Below are 24526 nucleotides of genomic sequence, written 5' to 3' on the forward strand. Positions count from 1 at the left end.
TAATCACTAATGGCCCAATCTGGATGGGGGTGCAAAATCATCACTTGGATGTTTTGCGGGGTCTACACCAGTGCATTTTCCCCCTGCACCAGCATAAGGGACATCCCCACCACCAAGAGGGCAATGACTCCAGTCTCCAAGCACTCTACAGCTCCATGGTGATCAAACCCAGAAGTGGGTGTCATTGTGGAACTACAATGGCATATAAGCAAATGCTTATATGGGTGGGACTAGGAGGACATTCCCAGAGGAGGAACCAACTTTAGTCAGCTTCTGTCCAGTCTTTCAAGGCAGGGACCCTGTATCCATGGCAGTTGAGATGAGGTGGCAAGGGAAGTATGACCCTGTTAATTCCCCTGGACCTCCCAGCAACTTTCAGAATCATTGAACATGGTATCCCACTAGACCATCTTTTGGGATAGAAACTGGGAGGCACCATTTTGTGGTGGTTTTAGTCTTACCTTGAAGGCTCCAGAGTGCAATGCTGGGTGATTGCTGCTCAGCCCCTTGGCCTCTGAATACAAGGTTTCATTTTGGCCTCTATGCCTTTTAACACCTATCTGGTCATCTGCTCTGCTTTAACCACCCAGCAACCGCCTCCAAACAATGCTGTAGAGCTGCAGGGGCAGCAGCCGCCACCCTCTCCATCAATAGAATGAGCTGAATGTGAGCAGCATATTGATGACAGTTCAGCTCAAAACTCCACATCAGCTGAGCAAGGGGCCGCATGTAGATGTTAAATAACAGCGGGGACAACAATGCTCCCTGGGCCACACCGCAATGAAGCGGGCACCACTGGGATGCCTGATCCCCGCACCACACTTGCTGATTCCGTTCCTGGAGAAACGAGGCAATCCACTGAAGGACAAAGCCCCTCAACCCAGCAACGGCCAATTGGTGGGTCATACATACATACATACATACATACATACATACATACATACATACATACATACATACATACATACATACATACGCCTTTATTGGCATAATCAGAAGCAAATACATAGATAGGTAGTAATAAGCAATAAATAATAAAAGTTGGGAACTCTCAACTATCTCCATAATGAAATTGGCGACCTCTTCACAAAGACCAGGGTCCAAGTTATTCAGCAATAGAGATAACCTAATCAGATCAGGCAGCCCAGATTGGAAGAGAGAATATACCGTATATACTCATGTATAAGTCGAATTTTTCAGCACATTTTTAATGCTAAAAAAACTCCCCTCGACTTATATGCGGGTCATTAAAAATTTTGTTGTGTTTTTACTTTGCCGGCCAGCAGGGGGCGCAGTTTTTAGGCTAGCAGCACCAGAATTTCAGGGTACCATCAGAAGACACTCCTGATGATACCAGCCAAGTTTGGTAAAGTTTGGTTCAGGGGGTCCAAAGTTATGGACCCCCAAATGAGGTGCCCCCATTCCCCATTGTTTTCAATGGGAGCTATTAGTAGATGGGGCTACCTTTTTGAGGGTCCATAACTTTGGACCCTCTGAGCCAAACTTCACCAAACCTGGCTGGTCTCATCAGGAGAGTCTCTTTATGATACCAGCCAGGTTTGGTGAAGTTTGGGTCAGGGGATCCAAAGTTATTGACCCCCAAAGGGGATGCCCCATCCCCCATTGTTTACAATGGAAGCTAATAGTAGATTTTCCATTTCTGATAATATCCCTCTTAAAATCTAAGTTGGGTTACATTTGGACATACAGATGATGATGAGGAATCCAGTTTTGGAGGATTTTAACTCGTGTTTTAGCTTGGTTGCTGGTTGAGCTAAGGTTTTTGTACTTTTAAAGTTATTGTTGATACCATATTGTTCTTGTTGACCCTCTTTTCCACTTACAGAGCCAGTTTACTGTTTTTCTGTGAAATAAATATTCAAAAACATTTAACCTACTGATGCCTCAATTGATGTAATTTTATTGGCATCTATTTTTATTTTTGAAATTTACCAGCAGCTGCTGCATTTCCCACCCTCGACTTATACGCGAGTCAATAAGTTTTCCCAGTTTTTTGTGGTAAAATTAGGTGCCTCGACTTATATGCGGGTCGACTTATACGCGAGTATATACGGGTAAGTTGTTATATTTAGATCTGATTTTATCAAATCTGATGCAGTGCAAGAGTTAATGGGCCAGGGTTTCAACCACATTGGATTTGCAGCTGCATAGCCTTACAGATTTTTCTAGGTTACTGAACCTACCTTTTAGTAGGGCAGAGGGTATAATGTTAAATCACGCAATGGTAAAGGCTCTCCTTGCATGTGGGTTCGTTAGAGCATAGAGGTAATAGGCCATACAGCTCTGCTCAAATGGAATTAAGAATTGTGTTGAGAGGCAGGTTCGTTTGACTGCTAGGTGTAAATTTGCAAATTCCAGATCTAAAAGCTGATCTCTAAGCCTATTGTACGCTTCTGAACAGGACACTGACTTACTAACTCTTCTAGCACACGAGGGGCTTGATGATGCCTATTCCTCCTCCCTCCTCCTCCCCACTGCCCGCAATTCAAAGGACTCTTGCATAAATGCAGCAGGCTGTGGGTCAAAAGGTTATGGTCGACCGCATCAAATGCTGTGGTAAGGTCTAATAATACCAGCAGCGCCAATCCGCCTTGGTCAGGCTGCATGTGGAGTGTATCTTTGATCTTAACGAAGATGGTCTTCGTCCCATGCCCAGCACAGAAGCTGGACTGGAAGGGATCGAGTGCCGATGGGTCCTCCAGGAAGCCCTGAAGCTGCTCCAACACAACTCTCTCAAATTATGTTCCCCAGAAATGAAAGATTCGAAACAGGGCAGTAATTGGCCAAATCACTAGGCTCTAAAGATGGTCTTTTCAAGAGTGGGCGGACCACTGCCTCTTTCAACCATCCAGGAAACACTGCTTGCTCAAGGGAGTAGTTGATGATATTCAACAGGTGGGGTCGTATCCTCTGAATAGGAGATTCAGATCAGCAAAATAACTTTTCAAGATTCACAAAAAGGCACAATTGAGGGATTTAATGAAGAAAAACTACTTTTTCATTTTAACTATAGCTCTGATCCTTGAATTCCAAATCTATGCAAACAAAGCATACAAACAAAGCATATCATCTAACCTCTACCTGACAGCTTTGATCAACAGTCTAGGATTAAATAAAATATTCATATATCTATCTCTAGTCCTTGAGACAATAAAGTTATATTTCATTTTATTACAGTGAATAATGTATGCCATTTTTGTTTGACTTTTGCTAAAATAGTATATACTAGCATGAGAATAACATTCAAATCTTCATCAAAAGTAGATATGCTCATTCAGCAGCTTTGTGAAATCCAGTAACTGAATGAAAAAAATGTGGCAAATTGTCCTTAAGGTCAATGCTATTTTAAAGTGATGAATAATTTTTATCTCCTTTTTTTCCCTTTCTGCTACTTATTAAAAACATGTGCATTGTAAATAAATCCTTTAGATAGGTTGGATATTAGGAATAGCCAAGAAGAGTATGGTAGTAAGTATTTGAGTGTACATTTATTATTTTGCTCTTTTAATAAAAATAATTAAAAAATTATTCTCATTTCCTGTGGATTTCTTGAGGAAACCCATCACTATAAACTTTGGTGACAGATCTTACCCAATGGTGGGATCCAAACATTTTAATAACAGGTTCCGATGGTGGTAGGATTCAAACACTGGCGCTGCTGCACACACGCACCTCCAGTCCCTACTGGGCAGGGAGGTTGCTTTAGTACCCCTTCTTGGCACTCAGAAAAAATTAGTAACCACTTCTAGAGAAGTGGTGAGAACTGGTTGGATCCCACCTCTGATCTTACCCAACCTCTCATTAAAGCACAGTCTACCATTCACTAAAAGGGGCAGACCCAGCATTTTGGATAACACATATGTAAAGTAAATTGTAAGGTAAATCAAATAATCCAACAAACACTTCTGAAATTACATAGAAGAATGGCAGGATTCAAATGTGTTAACATAATTGAATCAGGAACACAAAACAGTCCTGATCAAGGATTAATTAATTCAGTAGTTCTCATGTGTAGCTGTACTCCTTTTCTAGGGCAGCATTATTTTGATTATCCCCAACAGAACATCTTTGAGAATAATCTGTATCTAGGTCTAATTTTTCTTTCATCTTCTGATGCAAAATGATGTTGGACTAAAGTAGCATCTGACACAGTTTTCATTCTTTAAAGAAATATTGGCTCCAAGTTGCACAAATTGAACATTGCAAGAGTGTTCTCATTCAGCAAGTACAAGCACATGAAAGTAAACTTCTCCTAAACCTCATGGTGGTCAGCGTGGATCAAAGCAGTGTAGACTTCAGTGTAGGTTTCTGCTGACAGCACCTATTGCATTTCTGTTCTGAGCTCTGGTGTTTACTTTGGGGCTTTTTTAATTAACACATAGATCTCCATCCAAGCAGGAGGTTGTACTTCCTGTTTATATTTGGGCTGTATTTGGTAAATCTGACAAAACAGGGTATTTGTAGCTCTGGGGCGAAAAAAGCCAAACATGGTTCAGGTTTTTTGGCTGGAGCTCAAGCCACCACACCCACATCTTTGCCAACATTTTCCAGGTCCACATGAATTTGGGAAATGGCGGCAGGAGGAGAAAACTTGCTGGACTCCACCATTTTGATTTGCAATGCATTTCAAGAGAATACATACAACTGCTGAGATTTTATAGTTTATGTTCTCTGTGCAGAATAACAAGTTGGTTGTTCCTTTTGCTTTTTATGAACTGTGCTTCTCTATTACCCATCTGTATTTGGTTTCATGAATCATAAACCATTCAATTAAGTAACATGGAATTAAGCAGGTGTACTTAATGTTATGTAAGGTATCAATAATACTGTTAGTTTTTGTGTCCAGTATCTTATGTGAGCTGAGCAGTAGTAATAAGATGAGAAAATGTCATCTGTCTACAAAAACAAACCCCCAGAATAATTAGTATCTAAGAATTTATTTAATGAATATGCTCTGCCATTCACAAATGGGTCACAAGAAACTTCTTATTCATTATTCTAAACTATTCACAGTTTCTCTTATTTCCATAAGTGAATCTTGATCTATTTCATTGAAAGTATTTCAGGCTTTGAGTTGTGTGAATTTTGATGTGACATATGAGTCATATGTTATGCAGTGTTCTTTGTTACTTAACAAAGTGATTGTAGCTTCTAGAAACAAGTTTCCATAACCGATACCTTTTACAACTGCATGCTTTCAGTGTACATATATTTCTTCAATGAATATTTAACAGAATTTTCTTGAACAAACAAATATATAATATGATCAATAACTGGTTGATGAATAAAGGTTGTCTGCTTTTTTCAACTTAGCAACTGAAGCATTCAAAATCACTTTGAACATATAACTCTTTCAAATTTGAAATAATACATATTACTCAATTACAGGTGTCTATGACTGGAAAAGATAATGATGCAATAATTGAAATGGCTGTTTCAGCTTTGGTTTGCTATTTTGTGCATAATAAGATTCATACCACACTGCTTTAGATAATATTTTAGTCACAACTGAGAACATTTTAGGTCTTCTCTTACAGCTTCCTTATTAAAGTTTCAGGTTAAATATTCTTGAAAAGTCCACCATTCTGAAGTAAAACCCCATCCGATGCATGAGTCTGCTGCTAGAAGAAAATATGCTCCCTCTGTGTATGTGTTAGAAGTACAGAAAATATTTTTATTATATTTACTAGCTGATACAGTAGCTAAAACATAGAAATATAGAGTTGGAAGGGATTTCCAAAGTCATGTAGTCTAACCCCCTGCACAAAACTGGAATCTTACAACTTCCTCCTCCCACACCTCCAATGAACTCTGCTCTATTTTCCATTGGTTTTTATATATTCCATTGCTCTCAAACCAGTAAACACTCGATCCTATGACTGTTTATGTCATGACCTGTGAGGGGGTGAGTTGGTAGTGCAGTCCTAAATGGAGTTACATCCTTCTAAACTCATTGACTTCATGTCACTTAGAAGGATGTGATTCTGCTTTGAATTGCACTTCAAGCAGCTTTAACTGCACAAAATGGTGACGTTTATCAGTAAAGCCAGATTTTACATAGTATAATTGAGGATGTTTTGTCTTAGCTCATATGACCTGCTTAAGCTTGTTTCAGATAGGAATTCTGAATAAATTTGTCCTGAATAATTTCAGGCATTCCTTCAGAAATGTGAAGGCTAAAATCTTGTATTGTGTCAGTATGAATGGGGATTCTCAGAAATGAGATTTTGTTTTATTCATCCAGTAAGGAGAATAAAATAAAAATGTTGAATGAAAAATTAAGTTAGATTTTAATGCTTATTTAAAACAAATTTCAATCATAATATGAAAAAATAACCTCTTATAATTAAAATTGAATTCTCCTACCAATCCCAGAAACAAGAGTGGGGGGCGGGGGGCTCAGCAGTGGGGCAGTGTCCAACCAAAGCAAGGAAATGGTATTCCTAAACCCCAGGTAGCATGCATGCATGTTCAGAAAATACATACATTTCAAACTGTAACACTTGATTTATTTTAAATCATTCTTTTTCCACCTTGGTGATTGTCACCATCTTAGGAAAATCTTTTAGTTTTAGCTAGCAGCAAGCCTGGCCAATTGCAGGGTGTCTTTTCTTTTTTCTTCTCGTCTCTTCTCTTGCTTTTTTTGTTATTGCTTATCTTCAAGGATGTACCTGCCCACTGGTTCTAATTATAACATTCAGTGCAGTTGAGGAACTTCCAGTTGGGCGGGGGGGGGGGTTGAGCTGCTCATTTTAGTTGCAAAGGGGCATTTGGAGCCAAGCCTGAAAGGTTCAGTGTGGGCAGTCAGGATTGGTTGAGAGGGGACACTAGCTATGGCCTGTGTTTTCCATACACAGTCTTCAATGTAACTATTAATCATCCCTTTTTTTGGCTGCTAGAGAGAACTTTGCTTTACACTTTGAAACCCAAGGTCTCAAGAATAACTATGCTGTGTAGAACTTCAGTGAATATTTATTTATTTGTTATTTTCTGGGTACCTGTTACTGCCAAGTTATAAATCTATTTGATTTTAAACATCTTTCTAATTTTCTCAGTTAGCCTCTATTTTGCTTTTTAAATGATGTGAGTTTAGTGGCCAAACACAGAAGGGCTTGGTTACAGTACTGACAGCGGCTGGCCTTTTGCCAGTATGGTGATATAATTTATTATTTAAGTCCATTCACCCTGGATTCCAGAATCTGCACAGTATGTACACAGAACCCTCTTAGCACCTGTTTGTACTGTGCTAGATATGTTCAACCCTAACTGCAGCATGAATTGAACAGATTGGGAACTCAGTCTGTTGTTCGAAAAATACTTCAAATTCTGCTTAATAGAGAGGTAGGATGCAGGCCTTAGTTCATTTTTGGCATTGTATAAAACAGGTGCTATATAAATGCAATGAAGAAGTATAGCTTACATAGCAGTGAGGCATAATTTTTAACAGGCTACTCAAGTTAAAAGTTTAACTTCTCATTCATATTGAGCTGTGTGGGTTGAGAAGCATCTTTAGCTCATGTTTCGTAAGTGAATAGATTATTATATTTAGCTGTTCATCTGTTCTTTGCATAATGACAGAGAATTCTCCTTCCCACTAACTTTAGAGCAGTTTGGATGTCCTTGTTGCTAGTTTCTTCTCTCCTGAAATCTGATCCTGTGCAAATCTGAGAAGATTCACTTTCACCTTGTGTGAAAGCTACGCAACAAGTAAATGGAACAACAATCTGAATACTCATTCCTTATCCAACTATCTGAGAAGTTGCATTCACTGTTCTTTCTGTAGAAAGTGCTGTTGCATCACATGGAAAACAAGATCATTCTGCAGATCCTATGGAAAGGGTTCACAAACAAATCTGTGAAATTGACCATAGTAGACTGTAAATCATGGAGCTATTTTGTTTCTCCCAAGAAGCCGGTGTTAGTATCAGGTATGGGTACCTGAGCTTTGCTCGCTAGCAAATCACCCAGAATGACCCAAATGCTAGTATGGAGGATAAGATCAAGATGAGGTTAACAGAAAAAAATGGAGACCAAAAGAAACAATGTTATTGTGGTTTTTTGCCATAAAAGGACAGGAAGAACCACAGTAGGTGGGGCCTCTTGAAGCAGGAAGAACACTGCGGGTCTGAGGAAAAATGCCTTGAAGGTGATAGCAGCAAATGAGCAAGTTGGAGAGCTGCACCAAAAGAGCTTGGGGGTTGCAGTTTGGGGTCTCCTGTTTTAGTATATTTTTACACACACACTTTCCTCCAAGAGGGCTTCTCCAAGGAGTTCAGGATGGCATACATCCATTACCCCGCCTTTATTTTATCCTCACCGCAAATGACTTGTTTTACATTTTTACATTGTTTTAATTGTCAGTCATCTCAAGGAGGACTCTGAAGAGGCAGCATAGAGATAAAATACATAAAACATGTGAGGTAGGTGAGGCTGAGAGTGTGTGACTGACCCAAGGCCACCCAAAGTGTTTTATGACATAGCAGGAATTTGAACCTCAATCCTAGCCAGGCAGGTTCTTATGTTAAGTGGAACTTAGGCATGAAAAGTGGGGCATAAAAAGTAGGTGGGGAATTTTGTGTTACTCTGGTGAAATTCTCAACCACATTCGCTATGCATAGTCTATGTTTTATGATGATACATCTCAGAAATGACATATATGTATTATGGTTGTAAAGCTAGAGTAGCAGTCCTTCTAAGGCCAATAACTTCAATTGACTTAGAAAGGTGTAATTCTTTAGGATTACACCTCTTTAGGATTTGTCTTAATATCTTCATAAAGATCAAATCAAGAAGAGTTCAATTATCATAATTCACCATTTGTATTCCTAACCTCTAAAACAATTTTGGTGTGTTGTTCTGATAGTTGTACATTTAATTGATTCACTGTTGATCTAAGTATTCCAGGACATTTCAGCAAAGTAGGGGTCCCTCAGTACTTGTAGACTTTGAAATGCTATTTCGTTGTGACTCATGTTAATTGGATGTTAGACAAGATTATGAATTCATCAATCATTTACATTTTTATTTCCGTGAGTGGTTGTGTAGGTAGGGGTCCCAATGCACTGCTTTGCCCAGGGGCATATAATGCTGTTAAAATGGCCCTGGGCAGAAGATCCCAGGTCAGTCCCTGGCATCTCCAGTTAAAGGATCTAAAGTAGCAAGTGTTATGAAAGACCTGTCAGTGTCTAAGACCCTTTCCGCATGGGCCAATAAACCCAGGATTTCCTCCTCTAAACTGGGTGTGCCCCACATTCCCCCACCCCACCTCAACCCTTTTGTTTTAATGTGCCTTACAGCCACGGTGAGGCGCATTCCAACAAGAGAATCGCAAAAATCATTATTCTTGAAAAACTCTTCACCAGCTCCTATCTGCAGAGCTCGTAGAGGAAATGAGCTGTATCATGTCCTAGGGGGGCTCCCTGGCCAACGTGCCATGGGACAGCCAGGTGTGTGAACAAACCAGGGCTTTCCCCCGCTTTTATTGGCCCATGCATAAAGGGCCTAAGGCATGCAAGAGTAGAACATGCCTAACTAGATGGACTTGTCATCTACCTTAGCACAAGCCAGTTTCATGTTATATGTTATTTCCAGAATGCTTACTTAGCATGAAGTCAAAGACTTCTGCCCACTGATTCACTTAACATCACTCCTCCAGTATAAATCTGACCACAATGTTCTACAAGAAAGCAAGAGTTCTGAAAGTGCAGCACACCAAAATGATATCAAAGTTGAAATCCTTCTTTCAAACACCATTGCAGTATCCTGTAGTGATATATTTTTGTTGCATCGAAGAGTACTTGTATCTGCTACTACTTTGAGAGTGAATTTCCCCACACAAATTTTCCTACACTTTTTTCTAGGGAAGAAAACACTCAATTTACTTAGGAGTTTCATAATTGGCAAACCATCCATGCACTGGTTTAAAAGTTTAAATAGACTCCACACTTATTCTGTTGTGTGTATATACACACAAGCAAACCAGTCAGGAACCTTGAGAACAAGAATCCCTTGTGCACACTTGTCCACACAGAGTCTATTCAGACTTTCAAATCTATTTGTGCAGGTCATTGGCAGGAAAAAGATACTCAATCCCACACATTAATGCATGAAGTCTCTTCCGCATTGTAATATTTGATTAGAATGTGAGAGCATCAACTTCAAAAGTCCTCTGAGTAATGAAGTGGCTGGTGGCCTTGTCAAGTCACAAGTTGTGCCATCATAAGTAAAGTTACATTTTTTGAGTCCAATTAAATCAATGGTGTTAGAAGGGTGTAACACTGCTTAGGATGGTGCTGTGGGTCTGTTCATTATGCCTCAAAGGCTTGTTGTATGAATTAAGTAAACCAGAATTGTAAAGTATATTGTATATTTAAATCTAAAAACCATTATTTAAAATGCTGATCTCCAGTGTTGTAAAGTTCCGTATATACTCGAGTATAAGCCAACTCGAATATAAGTCGAGGCACCTAATTTTACCACAAAAAACTGGGAAAATTATTGATTTGAGCATAAGCCTTAGAACTTGACTCAGTAGCAGCTAAAAACAGAAGATTTGGGAGCAAGATGAGATAGAGTTGCTTAACAGAGTTTGCATTAGGGATGAGCAGCTTTCCAGCACTCTAGGAACACAAATGAACCACTGCTTTCCTCCAAATGTAGAATAATTCTGGGATTCATAGCCATGCCAACCTAAACTTTGTCTTCAGCAACATCAGTATTTGGCAGTAGACTACTGTATGAAGAATTGTATTAATCTAGAATGCAATACACCAATAACCCTTAGGAGAGAAATGCCTTGATTTCTTTTAACACACACACACACACACACACACACACACACACACACACACACACACACACACACACACACACACACACCCTAGTTACACACACACACAAGCCTTTATTGGCATATACACACACCCTATTTGTAATGCTATGCAGGCTGTCCTTACTGCTTGTTTTTACGGCTCTCTGGTGAGTCAGAAAAAAAGCAGCAACATGCTTGCAGGATAAAAATATGCTGAAAAAGTCGACTTATACTCGAGTATATACGGTATATCACATGTTCCAATTCTTATATCATAGGAAATAAACATTTCCTGCTTGGTTTCAGTTGCTTATATTTATTGCTGATTTTAGGTAATATGCTTTATGGTGCTGGTCTATATGCTAGACTAATTCTGCTTAATAATGTCAGGTGTTGTTCCATTACAGTGAGTTTCTTGTAGCCTTTTTGTAATACTTATAGTCCTAGCTTTGAATTGTATTATTCTTGAAGCTTTCCCTATGTGTCCGCGAAACTTTCCAGCAAACTTTCCCTTCCACAATATAATGACTGTTAGTAAAAAAAAAAAAACACCTTCCTTTTTCTGAAATATTACTTTGCAATCTGCCTTTAAATTCATAGAAAGAAATAGTAGACTTGATCAGCATATCCGTCCTTTGGAACTGTGTTTGACAGCCTAGTCCGTAAGTCACATTTTAAATGACTTTGGTGATAGAGTTTATACATCTTCTTTTGGGAGACTAACTGTTCCATAGTCTGATAGATAATGTTTTCAAAGGAACTGGTAATGCTGTACAATATATTTCAAAACTGCCAGAAATGGTAAGTATTCTGTAGTTGACAAGATTTGACACTTCCTTGTAGTCATTTTAAATGCTTATAATGATATTTCAAGCCATATTTCTATTAGGAGAAACCATTGAATTCACTGACTATTCCAAATACTATTATTCTGAAAGTATAATATCTTCTTATACTAGAGCCCATTACACATGGAATGCTTACCTCGGGATTCTTCTCTTCACAGTGGCCTTGTAGAGGACTCTTCTCACATTTCTCTGTTTACACGTGAAGAGGCACTCCCTCTTTTTTCTGGAGTTTTTCTGCAGAGAGCTTTCCAGGCCTGTTTTTTCTTTTCACCCATCAAGTGATTCTTAAAGGCACAGATCTCATTACACCCAGTAGTCAAGACTGCTGGCTGAGCCCTTTAAGCTGCACTTTCATTGATATTACTGTTCCAAAAATAATCCACATCCCCCCACCACAGATGAAAGAGACAAAGCATTCCCCTGGACCATAGCCTGCTAAAGAAAGGGACCATCCTAGAGCTGATATTCCCTCCCCTTCACTCCCCTCCCCCTGGTGCTGTTCCTCCTGGGGGACAGAGGCTTGTTATTTCCAAGATCTCTTTATGTTGGTATCTTGAAATATCAAGATAATTAGAGATCAATGTTAAATCAGTGAGCTTCTTTTCAGCTGGCAACATGGAAGGGGGACAAGGTGAAGGCATGCAAAGCAGCACAAAGGAGAGGGAAAGTTGGCTGTGGGTGGATAGAAGATCTCAGAGGCAAAGTGTGCTCACTGGCAAATCTGTCCCAGCGAAGCACATTTAATGTTGTGCTAAAAGTGGTCTCACTTGCCGTGAAAGGCCTGCGGGGGTGCATCGGCATAAACAACGCTGACGCACACACCCGCGTGACCGTTCGCACGGACGGTCCTGGTAGGAGTGGGGAAGACAGCGCAGCCTGTGCAGAGGCTGTGCCATCCCCTGAACGCCTTACCGTCCCCACCGGCCTTCCGGAGTGTCGCACAGGCTGGGGACATGCCCCCTACCCCTGCGCAACAGCTCTGGAATTGCAGGGCAGGGAGGGGGTGTCCCATGGCCTGTGCGACACACCAGAAGGCCGGAGGGGACGGTAAGGCATTCGGGAAAGGGGGGAATGGCGCCTTCCAACCACTGCCATTCGCACAGCAGTGGTTGGAAGACACTTCTTCCGAAAAACCTAGCTCAGGGAGCGAGGTTCAGAAGCAGTGTCTTCGCACCACTCGGGGGTTGCGAGGCCAGCACTGCTGCGATGCAGCAGCAGCAGCCGTGCGAATCCCTCCTCAGGGACGCTGTTTTTAGCATCTCTGGGGCGCTCTTTACTGCCCGTGCGGGAAGGGCCAAAGAGAAAGTGAAAGTGGGGCTTGAGGAAACCGGTCCATACAAGGAATTTTGCTGTGATTGACATTTGCCCCCATCACACAGCAAGACATTGTGCATAATTGGCCTAGGTTTCTTGACAATGCTCATTGGTACGTTGTTAAAAGCTCTGGATGCTTGAAGTTCTATAAACTTCAGTGGAATATAGATAGGTTATATGAATGGTGCTTTTTATGCATAAATTGAAAAGCCATAAATTTACTATACAGCACTATGTGCATTGTGCTATCATCTACATGTTATCCAGATATTGTAGATATAGTGTGTGACCAATGGCAAGAGTTATAGAACAGGGCAGTGAAGACCCGGTAGGATGCCCTATTGATAGCCAATGTGTTATCCTAACCACACATTGTGACTTTCTCTGGGTTCACACAATTAGGTGTGTTCTTTTGAGTTCCCCACCTGGAACTCAATTCTCAGTCAAAGCCCAGTTAAGACTGGGACCATGACATGCAGGGAGAAGGAGCTTTGGCTCCCTTTCCCATCATCATTTTCCTGACTTGAAATAGCTCCAGGGAGCTAATGATTGCCACAATGGGAGCATGGGATTTACTGATGGGGTACACAAAGATTTCACCAGTTCAGCAAAAAGCACTTCCCCCGGGGCCGTTTCAGGTGAGGAAAGGACACCAGAGGAAAGAGTTTGACTCTTCTCCCCATGCACCATGTCCTTGATTTAAATTGGGCATCATGTGCCTGGGAGGGGAGTTCCTTACATGAGATTAGTAGAGCTTACCTGAGAATTGTGTATCATCTAATTAGATCTATAGTGTTGACCCAGGTCCTAAGAATCCCAGATTCAAATTACAGCTCAGCAGTCAAACAGCTTGGGAAACCATTGTCCAATAATTTTCCCTGAGTCTAACTGGGTTGTTTGGAGGATAAATAAAGAGGAAGCCCATATACGTCATCCTGAGCAACTTGAAAGAAGGGCAGAGTAAAAATGAATGTATAGCTATATAGACCTTCACACAAATGTTTCAATCAATCACAATAACACTAATGAGTCTAACCCAGAATCTGTTTCTGATCCCAGGTATGCCTAAGGCTTGGCAAGTAAAGCTTGGCAAGTACTGGGCTGCCTGTGTTAATACTAGCATGAGGAAAAGAGGCAAAGGATGGAAGTTCTAGCTTAACAGGGCCAGTTTTTGATCATGCTTTATATCACTATTGGGATGTTACCTTCATCAATCATTGAACTATAACTGTTACAAGGGATTAGCTTTGCAATAAGGATGGCATTAGCTGTGACTCAAACTCCAAATGTTGGTTTGTTTCCAATGCTATTCTTCATATATTGCTATGTGCTTCTGTCCTTCTTGGTTATGAGGTAGCCAGTTGTTTAGGAGGAAAGCTTCCTCATCCGATAGAGTGATGTGATTGCTGTGGTTCTCTCCCATTCTGCTCCTAATGATAAAGGCCATGACTTATTTGCATTCTAGAATGTTCATCTTTTAGCATGTTCTAGCTAAATGTTGCATGCCTAATAAAATAATTTGTGCAGCATCAATGCATTAATAAATCCTAAGCCATTTAGAGATGCTGCAATCATCATCATCATGAGCCAAATGTACATATTAATTACTTCGGCATTTCACATGTTTTTATTTTCAATTTTCCTAGGTTTCTCTGGGTGATCTTTCAGTAACATAAACATACATACTCAGATGACGTTGGGATATTTTTCACATCAATGATGAAAGGATTATCTAGCAGTCGCAGTCACCATCATGGGGTTGCCTGTGAGCCAGCATGTGATTCTTTGGTACATCACTCGGACAGGAAGCCATATTTGTTAAATCCTGTGGACCATCATCCTGCAGATCACTCTTACTACACTCAGAGGAACTCTTTTCAGGGAGAATGCATGGTTCCCTACAATGATCAGATTGCTAGCAGTACATTCCCACGGAGACATTACAATTCCCACAATGAACTTAAAGATGAGTGTGCTTTGGTGCCACATGGAACAGTCAGTAAAGCTAATCGCATCCCTGCTAATCTTTTGGACCAATTTGAAAGGCAGCTCCCTCTTAATCGAGATGGCTATCATACTTTACAGTACAAACGGACTGCTGTAGAACATCGTAGTGATAGTCCAGGGAGAATCCGCCATTTGGTTCACTCTGTTCAAAAGCTTTTCACAAAGTCTCATTCACTTGAAGGCCCATCAAAGGGCAGCATCAATGGAGGCAAAGCGAGCCCAGAGGAGACACAGACTGTAAGGTATGGCAAGCGTAGCAAGAGCAAAGACAGGAGATCAGATGGAAAATCCAGGTCTAATGCATCAGGATGGTGGAGTTCAGATGACAACTTGGATAATGATGTGTGCATTTATCATCATGGGCCAAGTGGAGTTATGACTATGGGAAGATGCCCTGACCGTTCCACTTCTCAGTACTTTATGGAAGCCTATAACACTCTTAGTGAACATACTGTGAAGCCGTCCAGAAGCAATAATGATGTCAAATGTTCCACCTGTGCAAACCTGCCAGTAAATTTGGATGCTCCGTTAATGAAAAAAAGCTCTTGGTCCTCTACGCTGACAGTGAGCAGAGCCCGCGAGGTTTATCAAAAAGCATCCATGAATATGGACCAGACAGTGATGAAGTCAGAGACTTGTCAACAAGAACGGTCTTGCCAGTATCTTCAGGTACTGTATATGTTATTACTTACATTACTTACACTCTATTCCTCTCTAAGATGAAACTAAAAATGGAAAGATGAAGGTGGGAGTTAATCCAAGTGTGAATTATGAATAAATCTGCATTTTGGTTGCTAAGATTTTGTGTTTCCAATGAATGCATAGAGTGAGGCATTGGTTTATTTCTTTTTAACATGTTGAAAAGAACAAGAGCTCTCTGAATAATTTGGGGGGATTAAAAAGGAACTCAAAACACACAAAACGGCACAGCAGGGTCACAAGGGAACAGGAGGTAGTAAAGCTTTCATTTAGCATTACAATATCAATGAACCTGATATTGCCAGTACAGACATTCATTATCTTCTGTAATCTTGGGATTTGCTTCCAATTTATTATTTTGTGAGGAAAACTTCAAGACCCTTTGAATACTTGGCAATGTCACACCATTTTATACACTATGAAACCAAAGCTACTATCCATTTTGCCACGTACAAAAAGCCTCATGTAATAATTACATGAAATGGCCAGATTGGTGTATCTAGCTATTATTCATTCTTTTCTTTTTTTTAAATAGCACTGACTGGAAAATGTGAAGTTGAAGGACTGAAATTATTGAATGTTCTGATTATACTCTTTAAGAGTACATCACTGGCTCCCTCACAAGCTGTTTGCAGTTAATAAAGCGTCACTATTTTTCACCAGTATTGTATCTTTAAATGTCAAGAATCAGATGTCTGCTCTTGGAGCTATCATACTGCCGGTGAATGTTTGTGGCAAGAACGTGGATCAGAAAATTAACACAGTTTCAGTCTTGCAAGATCTCTGGATTGCTTTTTATGCATTTTATTTTGAAGCAGATATGGCACATCTAACTGTGCATGGACAGTGGAGTAATGTCAAACAAAGAAGAGAAAAGACCATGAGGAAAAAAGAGGTTTGATCAGAAAAAATTATTCTTTTTAAAACAGTTGGGTTATTGCTGTGCAGTTCTGCTTACTGGCTATTTAGTTCTGTTTCTATGTGTTGTATATTTCAGACTTGTTTTCTCTTGTGATTAACTTTATGGACATTGTGTGGTCAAAATTTGGCACTTTGGTCAAAAAGCAAGATGTTATTATCCTGTAAAGGTGACTATTTTCGTTATAACACAGACCATTAATACATTATATTGGAGGGGAAATTTTTTTAAAGAAATCCAGCTTGTAATACTATATGCATTTTGCATCCATTTAAATCCTAGTTGATGGACAGGAAATTCTGCATGTCCGATATGTATTTTGACCAGCACGTGCCTCTGTGTTCATAACAGATCCTTATGCATAACAGACTGGGGAGACTTTGGAGGATGTATTTGTGAAGAGCCATAAATTGTTAATGTAGCAAGGAAAGGGGGTGTTGTGTACTGTTTTGGGAGTGTCTTCTTTTTCTTTTATTAGTTCTTTAACATCTAGGCATTATTAGCTAAGGAGTTCATGACCCAGTATGTAACAAGGTGATGTGAAGACAAGTGAAAAAAATTGTGCCACTCTTAGAGTTGCATGAACCCCACTAGAGGGACTTTCAGATAATATTTAATTGCCAGGAATAGATTTCTGAAGTAGAATTAGAGGACATTATCTGTGTCTGCTTGGAAAGCTGTCCAGCATTGTTTCAACGTGGTTAAAGGGCTACTTTTTTTAACCTTGCTGTCTTTCTGTCTAGGTTTTTACTAAGTACTTACCAAATTTAATGGCATGTCAATACTTCAAGATGGTTTTAAAAATAACTAATCACAGAAATATCCTGCTGGCATTATAATTAATACTGCAGTTATTAATCCTGAATATCAGTCAAATAAGAATGACGAATTGAAGAGGCGGTATAAAGCCAGTTTTCCACCAAGTCTTTTAATAGCAACTATACTGAAAATGCAAAGTGTTTAGTTTTAAACACTCATGTATATTTTTCTCACTTTATTTTGCCAGATTTACACAGAATTATTTAACCAGGAGGAATTATTGATTTGGGAAATGCTTAGTTCATATCAAGGGGAGAATCCATTGAGTTCCAAATACTATAAATTCAAATTATTATGCTGAAAATGTCAAAGGAAGATTGGAAGTCTGTTTATTATGGCCTCACAGAGGGAAGCAGTGTAAAAGTTTAAAAGGGTGTGACTTCTTGGCCAGAACAAATCAGCCAGTTCCAGTAGTGAAAGCTTTTTAATGGAAATTACAGGAATCACTGGACTGCCTGCTTCCCTCTTTGCATGGAACCAATAATGTAAACTGTTATCAATGAAGATCTTGCTAAGAGTGCTAAGTGCCACTTGTTTGTGACTGCTTGGATTCAGCATCAGAAAGCAAAAAATAATTTATTCTGAGTAGTATTTATCCTTTGAAGTTGTGTAGTACAAAAGTGAAACAGCAGTTAGGGAGTCCGAGTTCAAGTCCCTACTCAGTCATGAAGCTCATTAAGTGACTGTAGTCCATTCACACTGTCCAGGTAACCTACCTCACAAGTCTGCTGTTAAGATACGGTGGAAAAAGAAACCTTGTAAACCACCCTGAGGTCCTTGGGGGAAGGGAAAATACCACCTAATGAATAAATGAAGCAGAACTGATAGGGACAAATCTTTATATTTTTTGCCACATCTGTTCAGCCTGCCAGTAACTATTTAAAAGATGGGAGGAAACTCAGGGCTTGATATGGAACACTGTCCAAATATTTCTGGTTTCATATTAATAGTGAAAAAAGATCTTTTAAAAAGGCAAGCAGTACAATGTTGTCAGACTTTGGCTTTGGAAGCAATGAATGGGAATGGCTTAGATAGCAATGGGCAGGCCCAGCATCAGGAGTCAATGAAGTGGGCAGATGCCAGGGCCCATACCCTGCCAGGTGGCTCACTACAGATGCTCTACACATTGTAGTGGAAGGCAGCAGAGCACAAGTCTTTCTTGTTCCTTTTCCACTGCCTCCTGTCCTATTAGAATCTGGAAGATTGAAGAGCAAGGGACCCTAGAGCAAAATCCCACTTTCCACTGGAGGGGAATGTGCTGGACGAAGCATCAGAGTGCAAACACACCATTGTTTCTTCCTGGTGCCTTCCCCACTGACAGGGAATGGGACATGACTCCCCATTTGATTTACCATTGTGTTGCTTCAGTGAGTTCTAAGTGACCAGTAGTGTCAGGTGGTACATGGGTTATGGTTTGGTGGTACCTCCTCTTCCACTGCATGAAGAACAGGAGAGTTCTCTGGTAAGGAAGCAGCTGGGTGAATGAGTGACGACTCACTGTCTAGATAGGTGACCTGGCAGATGGCCAGCAGAGGTGTAACAAGGGGAAATGATGCCCGGGGCAAAATGGCACCCCCCATGCCCCCCCACACCCCATGGTAGCTACACCCCCCGTTCCCGACTTATCTGAGCCGGTGGCAGTCCCAGGCAGCCTGATGGGGGTGGTGAGGTGGGGCTGAGGGGTGCCTAGCTGCAGCCTCTGCCTGGTGGAGTGGGGCTGAGGGGCGCCCTTCAGCAGCCCTGCTAGGCCATTCCTTCATCCTCCACCCACTGAAGGAGTAGCCTGGCAGGGATGTACCCTGCCGAGGGGGTAAAGGGAAGGGGTGGGGGTGATTTTCCACCCCCCCCCCACGGGACCAAAAGGGGCCACCCAGGGCATTTGTCCCTACCCCACCTGGTGGTAGCTACACCACTGATGACCAGTCAAGCAGGTTGCAAGGTGGGTATCATGTTTGTCAGGACACTGACGGGGCAAGTATCCAGGGAAGGCAAACAAACAACTGGGCGAACTTTCACAGTCCTTATCCAGAAGAAAAGCTGAGTTCTATGGGGTTTACTCCTATATAATTGTGCATAGTTAAAAAAAACTGTGAATGAGACGGGCATGCAGGCAGAGGGGCAAATAGACTAGGACCTAGGTAGTGGTGTCTTGTAACTTTCAGAGATAGGTCCCATGCTGTGGGATTGGAGGGCTACCATACAGGTTTGCTAGTCAATGTTTACTCCCTGTCAAAAGCAAGCCCAACTAGCCCCACAGTAGACATCAGAGTGCATTTAGGAAAATGTCAGGGGAAGCTACTAGAAACAAGATTAGTAGACTAATAGGAGACTGACATCAAGGGAATACCTAGTCCCCATCATTGTGTTTCCATTGTGGTTGTTGAGCCAAACATGGAACTAACCTCCTTCTACAGTGAGGGGAATGGAGTTAGAAAATGTGTTGGGAAATGGCTAGAAAATCTCATCCCACGGTTCAAGCTTGATGGACCTGATCTCTCTCTCTCTCTCTCTCTCTCTATATATATATATATATGTGTGTGTGTGTGTGTGTGTGTGTGTGTGTGTGTGTGTGTGTGTGTGTGTGTGTGTGTGTGTGTGTGTGTGTGTATATATATATATATATATAGAGAGAGAGAGAGAGAGAGAGAGAGAGAGAGAGAGAGATCTGTTTCTAACACTTTCATAAGAGTGTTTCAAACACACAAGTACTGTTCCATTCAGACATTACAGCAGAGGCATGAGATTTCTTTCTTGCCACTCTTTCACCTGGTGTTACTGGTAAGGTTTGCAGACCTGCTACCAGGTAGACTGGAAAAATCAGTTATTCTTTCCCATACAGTTTGTGCCCTGTTAGTATTGAAGGAGTTGACTGACTGGGAAGGAGCCATATGTTGGCTGCACCCAAACTGCTATTGTAATGGCTGGGGGAGGGGGAGAGGGTTGCTTATTTGATTTGATTTGTATCCCACCCCTCCTTGAAAGATATCTGTGTCAGGAATCTAAGAAACAAAAGTGGAGGGGAGGATAGTGAGTAGATAGCTGTTTAGACAAACTATCTTAGCCGCCAGTGTCCTGAAGGACAAAATAAACAAACAACAATCTGAGGCAAAACTTCTTCCAAGTAAATGTGCTACAACACATGAGAGGAGACAAAATCTCTTTCTGACTCCACCCCTTGTCATCACTAGAGTTATGAGGAAAGTTTCTGTAGGATAGTTGATTTTTTTTGTTTTTGGAGAAGGCATGCCACTTTGGGCATTGATGTCCTGAAATAACTTGCTTGGGCCCTCAGACAAAGGATGCTGTTTTTTGAGTCTGGATAGACTTGGAAGGAAATGCAATATTAAGGCACAGCTTCTCAACTAAGGCAACAGAAGGTGAGAGGAAACATCCAGCCAAATAAGTAAGCTCTTAGCAGGAGGTCAAACCACCCCAGAAGCTAGCCAATGCAGGCTGACAGCCAGTTTGAGCATGTGTTAGAAGAACCATATTGTGTGCATATATCAGCACTGAAACTTTTTCAATATAAACTGATGTTTATGCAGATTTATTTATATAATGTTTCCACTAGTCCCAAACATGCGTATGGAGAAATGTTGCAAAGTATTTCCCAAGTTAGAAAATTTTACTCCAGTGGAAAACTTTTTTAATGTTTCTGAATGTGCTGGGGAAGGGAAATGCACAAATTGGGGAAAAATATTTAAACAAACCAAGAAAATGTTTTTGAATAGGTGGAAAGTTGCTGTGTGGAAATCGGTAGCTTTGAACTCTTTTGTTGTTTTTCTGCTTGCATATATGCAGACATCTTGAGAAGAGCTACATAATTTCTTTGCCTACAGGAAAAAAATAAGATTATTAAAAAGTCCTTGGGGTGTAAGAGACTACAGGTTGCCTCATAGTAATAATGGAAATGCATACGCCTGTATAAGAGAACATATTTTAATGTACTTTTTTAAAAAAATTAAATGCATCTGATTGAGCTTTATGCAAAAAGTGCTGTGGGATAGGCTCTGTATATGTTACACACAGAAACTGATACCATAAGTACTTTAGCTGTTCTTCTTGATGACTTTGCTAAGGTCACCAAGGGTCTGGTATTTTCCCAAACTGTCCTGTATTTCCATGGGTTGTCCTAGGAAAAACACTGATAAAATATTTAGTGTTGAGAAAGAACTGGGCCTAAGAGGCATAGCCAGCAGGCAGCAACTTCAAAAGGCAGCAAAGTCCGTGATTTACTGGGGCTTGGACTAGTTGCAGAAACAGAGTATTCCAACTCACTCCCCCCCTCATCCCTGTAGGATCCGTAAGAGGCTGGGAGCAATCATCTACTCTCTTTTCTCCAGCATGCTGACTCTGCAGCAACTCCTCTTCATGCTGGGAAGCAGGTGTGTCTCCCATGTGCCATCATCTCATGCAGGCAGCAATAGCTGGATGCACCTTTGGTCGGTTATCCCACTGAATATTTCTGTTTGAGGAAGGAAACTGAAACAGCTCCATTGATGTCACTGCCATGTTGCATCTGTATAGAGCTACTTCTGAGCCTTCCCATGGCTCCTGCTACCTGCTCCTGTGGTCTACCTGCAAGTACAGGTTCTCTGCAACCAGAGGGGAGTATCAGTTCCCCGGATTTACCTTCACTAATTGGATCAAAATGTGTTGCTGCTGCTGCAGAGACTGTTGGCAGAATGTGGGCAGGACCTGTGCCACACACATGCTACAGTGGTGAAAAGAAAAAGGGATCCAATTGTTCCGAACCCACTGAAGGGGAGTGTGTGGCAATAAAGACGTAGCAAAGGCTCAGGGGGAAATGAAATGAAAGCCAGAACAAGAGCTGTTGACTTCAGTCCTCAGGAAACAAATTGGGTTTTAAGTCTACTGTAGGGGGTGATAAATTCTTAGCCCCTTCAGTCCTGTCACATTGAGCTATCTCACTAGGAGTCTTCATTTTCCCTGTTTAAGAGGGGAGAGAGCAAGATAGATTTTTGGTAGATTTTATAGCATTTGATACCTTCACAGCCAGAGTTCAAATTATGTTTAGTGTGTATAATGTAGTGCTCCAGTAGATCTCCAAGATAAGGACTCATACATTAATCTTCTGGTCAGATAAGATCCCCTTCAGAGGCTCTGTTTCATGTGCCCTGACCTGAAGAAGTAGGGTGGAATAGAATGTGGGACTGTTATGGTGCCTTGATTGTAGGGTCTCTTCCTCAGAATAATGTTGAGATTTAGGTGCCTAGGAACAACAACTTCTGTTTTCACCAGAGTTTCCACTGACATAATTGGTTTGTGTTTTTTGCTCCCCTGACTAGCTTTCTTCTGCATTGTTATGGTGACCTGAATTATGTTATGAGTAGTCTAATTCTTTAGGAGTTCTTTACTTTTTATTTATGCTGATCTTTTTTATTTCAGGCCTTGCCCTTGGTTTTATCAGTCTTTGATTCTTGGTACTTTGTATGAGTTGTTTTTATTCACATTTTGGAAACCGCCTTTGGAGAACAAATGGTAGAAAGGGAGTGAGACATATAAATAGGGCTGCCAATTGTTGAAAAGCACAAATAGATCAAGTAGGCCACCCTCTCAGTGGTGGGGTCCTGTAGGCAGATGCATATCTAGGCAAACTGGAGCCTGTGGACAAAACCTGAGTTTGGCGCTCCCCCCCCCATGAGCCAAACACACAAACCCTTTCCCACCATGACCCAACAATGATTTTTGCACCAGCTCACAAAACACCTCCCACTCCCAGCAAAACATACATGGCTCTCCCCACCAACTCTCTTTCCTAATTTTGTTCTTACACCGACCCTATGAGGTAGGTTGTTAGCCTGAGAAACAGCTCCAAGCCAGTGCAAGTGGGTATTAAGCATGAAAATCTTTCACAAATCACCCCCAGCAAAACATTTACCAAATAAATGTCAGCATCATCTCTCACAAAACACCTCCAGTGGAATCCACCCCCAAACAGCATCACTTTCAATGGTGTTTGAATTAGGGAGCCCAGATGGGAGAATCTGGGGTTCCCAGTTAAAACAACATTGAAAGTGATGCTATTTTGGGGTGGATTCTCCCCCACCCTGAAACAGCATCACTTTCAATGTTTAAATTGGGAACCTCACATTTTCCATTTAAGTCCATGCCGGTGGATTTAATTTTTTTTATTTTTTTATTTATTTATTTATTTATTTGTTCCACTTTTATACCGCCCTCCCCCAAGGGGCTCAGGCCAGTTTACATCATAATATAAACAAGCGGATAAACAAAATAAAATATTAAAATTCATATCAGTTAAAATGCAGCGTTCCAAATTCATAATCAATTAAAAACAGATGGCGTTCGACCATTAACTCCTCAACTCCTCTGAGAGGGGAACAGCGGATCTCAGTTGTTAATGGGCACCTATCAGCAGCCGGCCTCCCCAAAAGCCTGGCGGAATAACTCAGTCTTGCAGGCCCTGCGGAACTCGTTTAGGTCCCGCAGGGCCCGGACAGCTGGTGGGAGAGCATTCTACCAGGCAGGGGCCAGGGCCGTAAAAGCCCTGGCCCTAGTGGAGGCCAGCCGCATCATAGAGGGGGCGGGGATCTCCAGTAAATTGGCCTCTGCCGAGCGCAGAGACCGACGTGGGACATATGGGGCCAGACGGTCCCTGAGGTACGAGGGTCCCAGACCGCGTAAGGCCTTAAAGGTTAACACCAATACCTTGAAGACGATTCGGAATTCAACTGGGAGCCAGTGCAAACGGTGCAACACGGGTGTGATATGATCTCTAGAGGCACCGCCCGTGAGCAAACGGGCCGCCGCATGCTGGACCAGTTTCAGTTTCCGGATCAGCCTCAAGGGTAGGCCCGCGTAGAGCGAATTGCAATAGTCTAATCTGGAGGTGACCGTTGCATGAATCACTGTGGCCAGATCCGCCTGGGAGAGGAAGGGGGCCAGCCGCTGGGCCTGGCGAAGATGGAAAAACGCAACCCGGGTTACATGGGCCACCTGGGTCTCCATAGAAAGAGACGAATCCAGGTGGACCCCCAGGCTGCGGACCGAGGGGGCCGGTGCCAATGAGACCCCCCCCCCGGCGACCTAACCAAAGGATTTCCG

General features: G+C 41.5%; 1 protein-coding gene across 8 annotated transcripts in view; it reads left to right on the plus strand.

The window, feature by feature from the left end:
- Positions 1-24526, plus strand: part of DLGAP1 (DLG associated protein 1) — a 388995-nt gene that overhangs the window by 234967 nt on the left and 129502 nt on the right. For 7 of the 8 annotated variants that reach the window (XM_048508637.1, XM_048508636.1, XM_048508638.1 and 4 more), the window contains one exon: positions 14640-15669. In XM_048508637.1, coding sequence (XP_048364594.1) covers positions 14710-15669 — 960 coding nt within the window. In that variant the 5' untranslated portion in view covers positions 14640-14709. Of the gene's footprint in view, positions 1-14639; positions 15670-16432; positions 16595-24526 lie in introns of those variants that run through there. The other variant, XM_048508644.1, reaches the window with a different exon arrangement.

This window comes from Sphaerodactylus townsendi, linkage group LG09 (genome assembly GCF_021028975.2).
Source record: "Sphaerodactylus townsendi isolate TG3544 linkage group LG09, MPM_Stown_v2.3, whole genome shotgun sequence".
NCBI classification, from domain to species: Eukaryota; Metazoa; Chordata; class Lepidosauria; order Squamata; family Sphaerodactylidae; genus Sphaerodactylus; species Sphaerodactylus townsendi.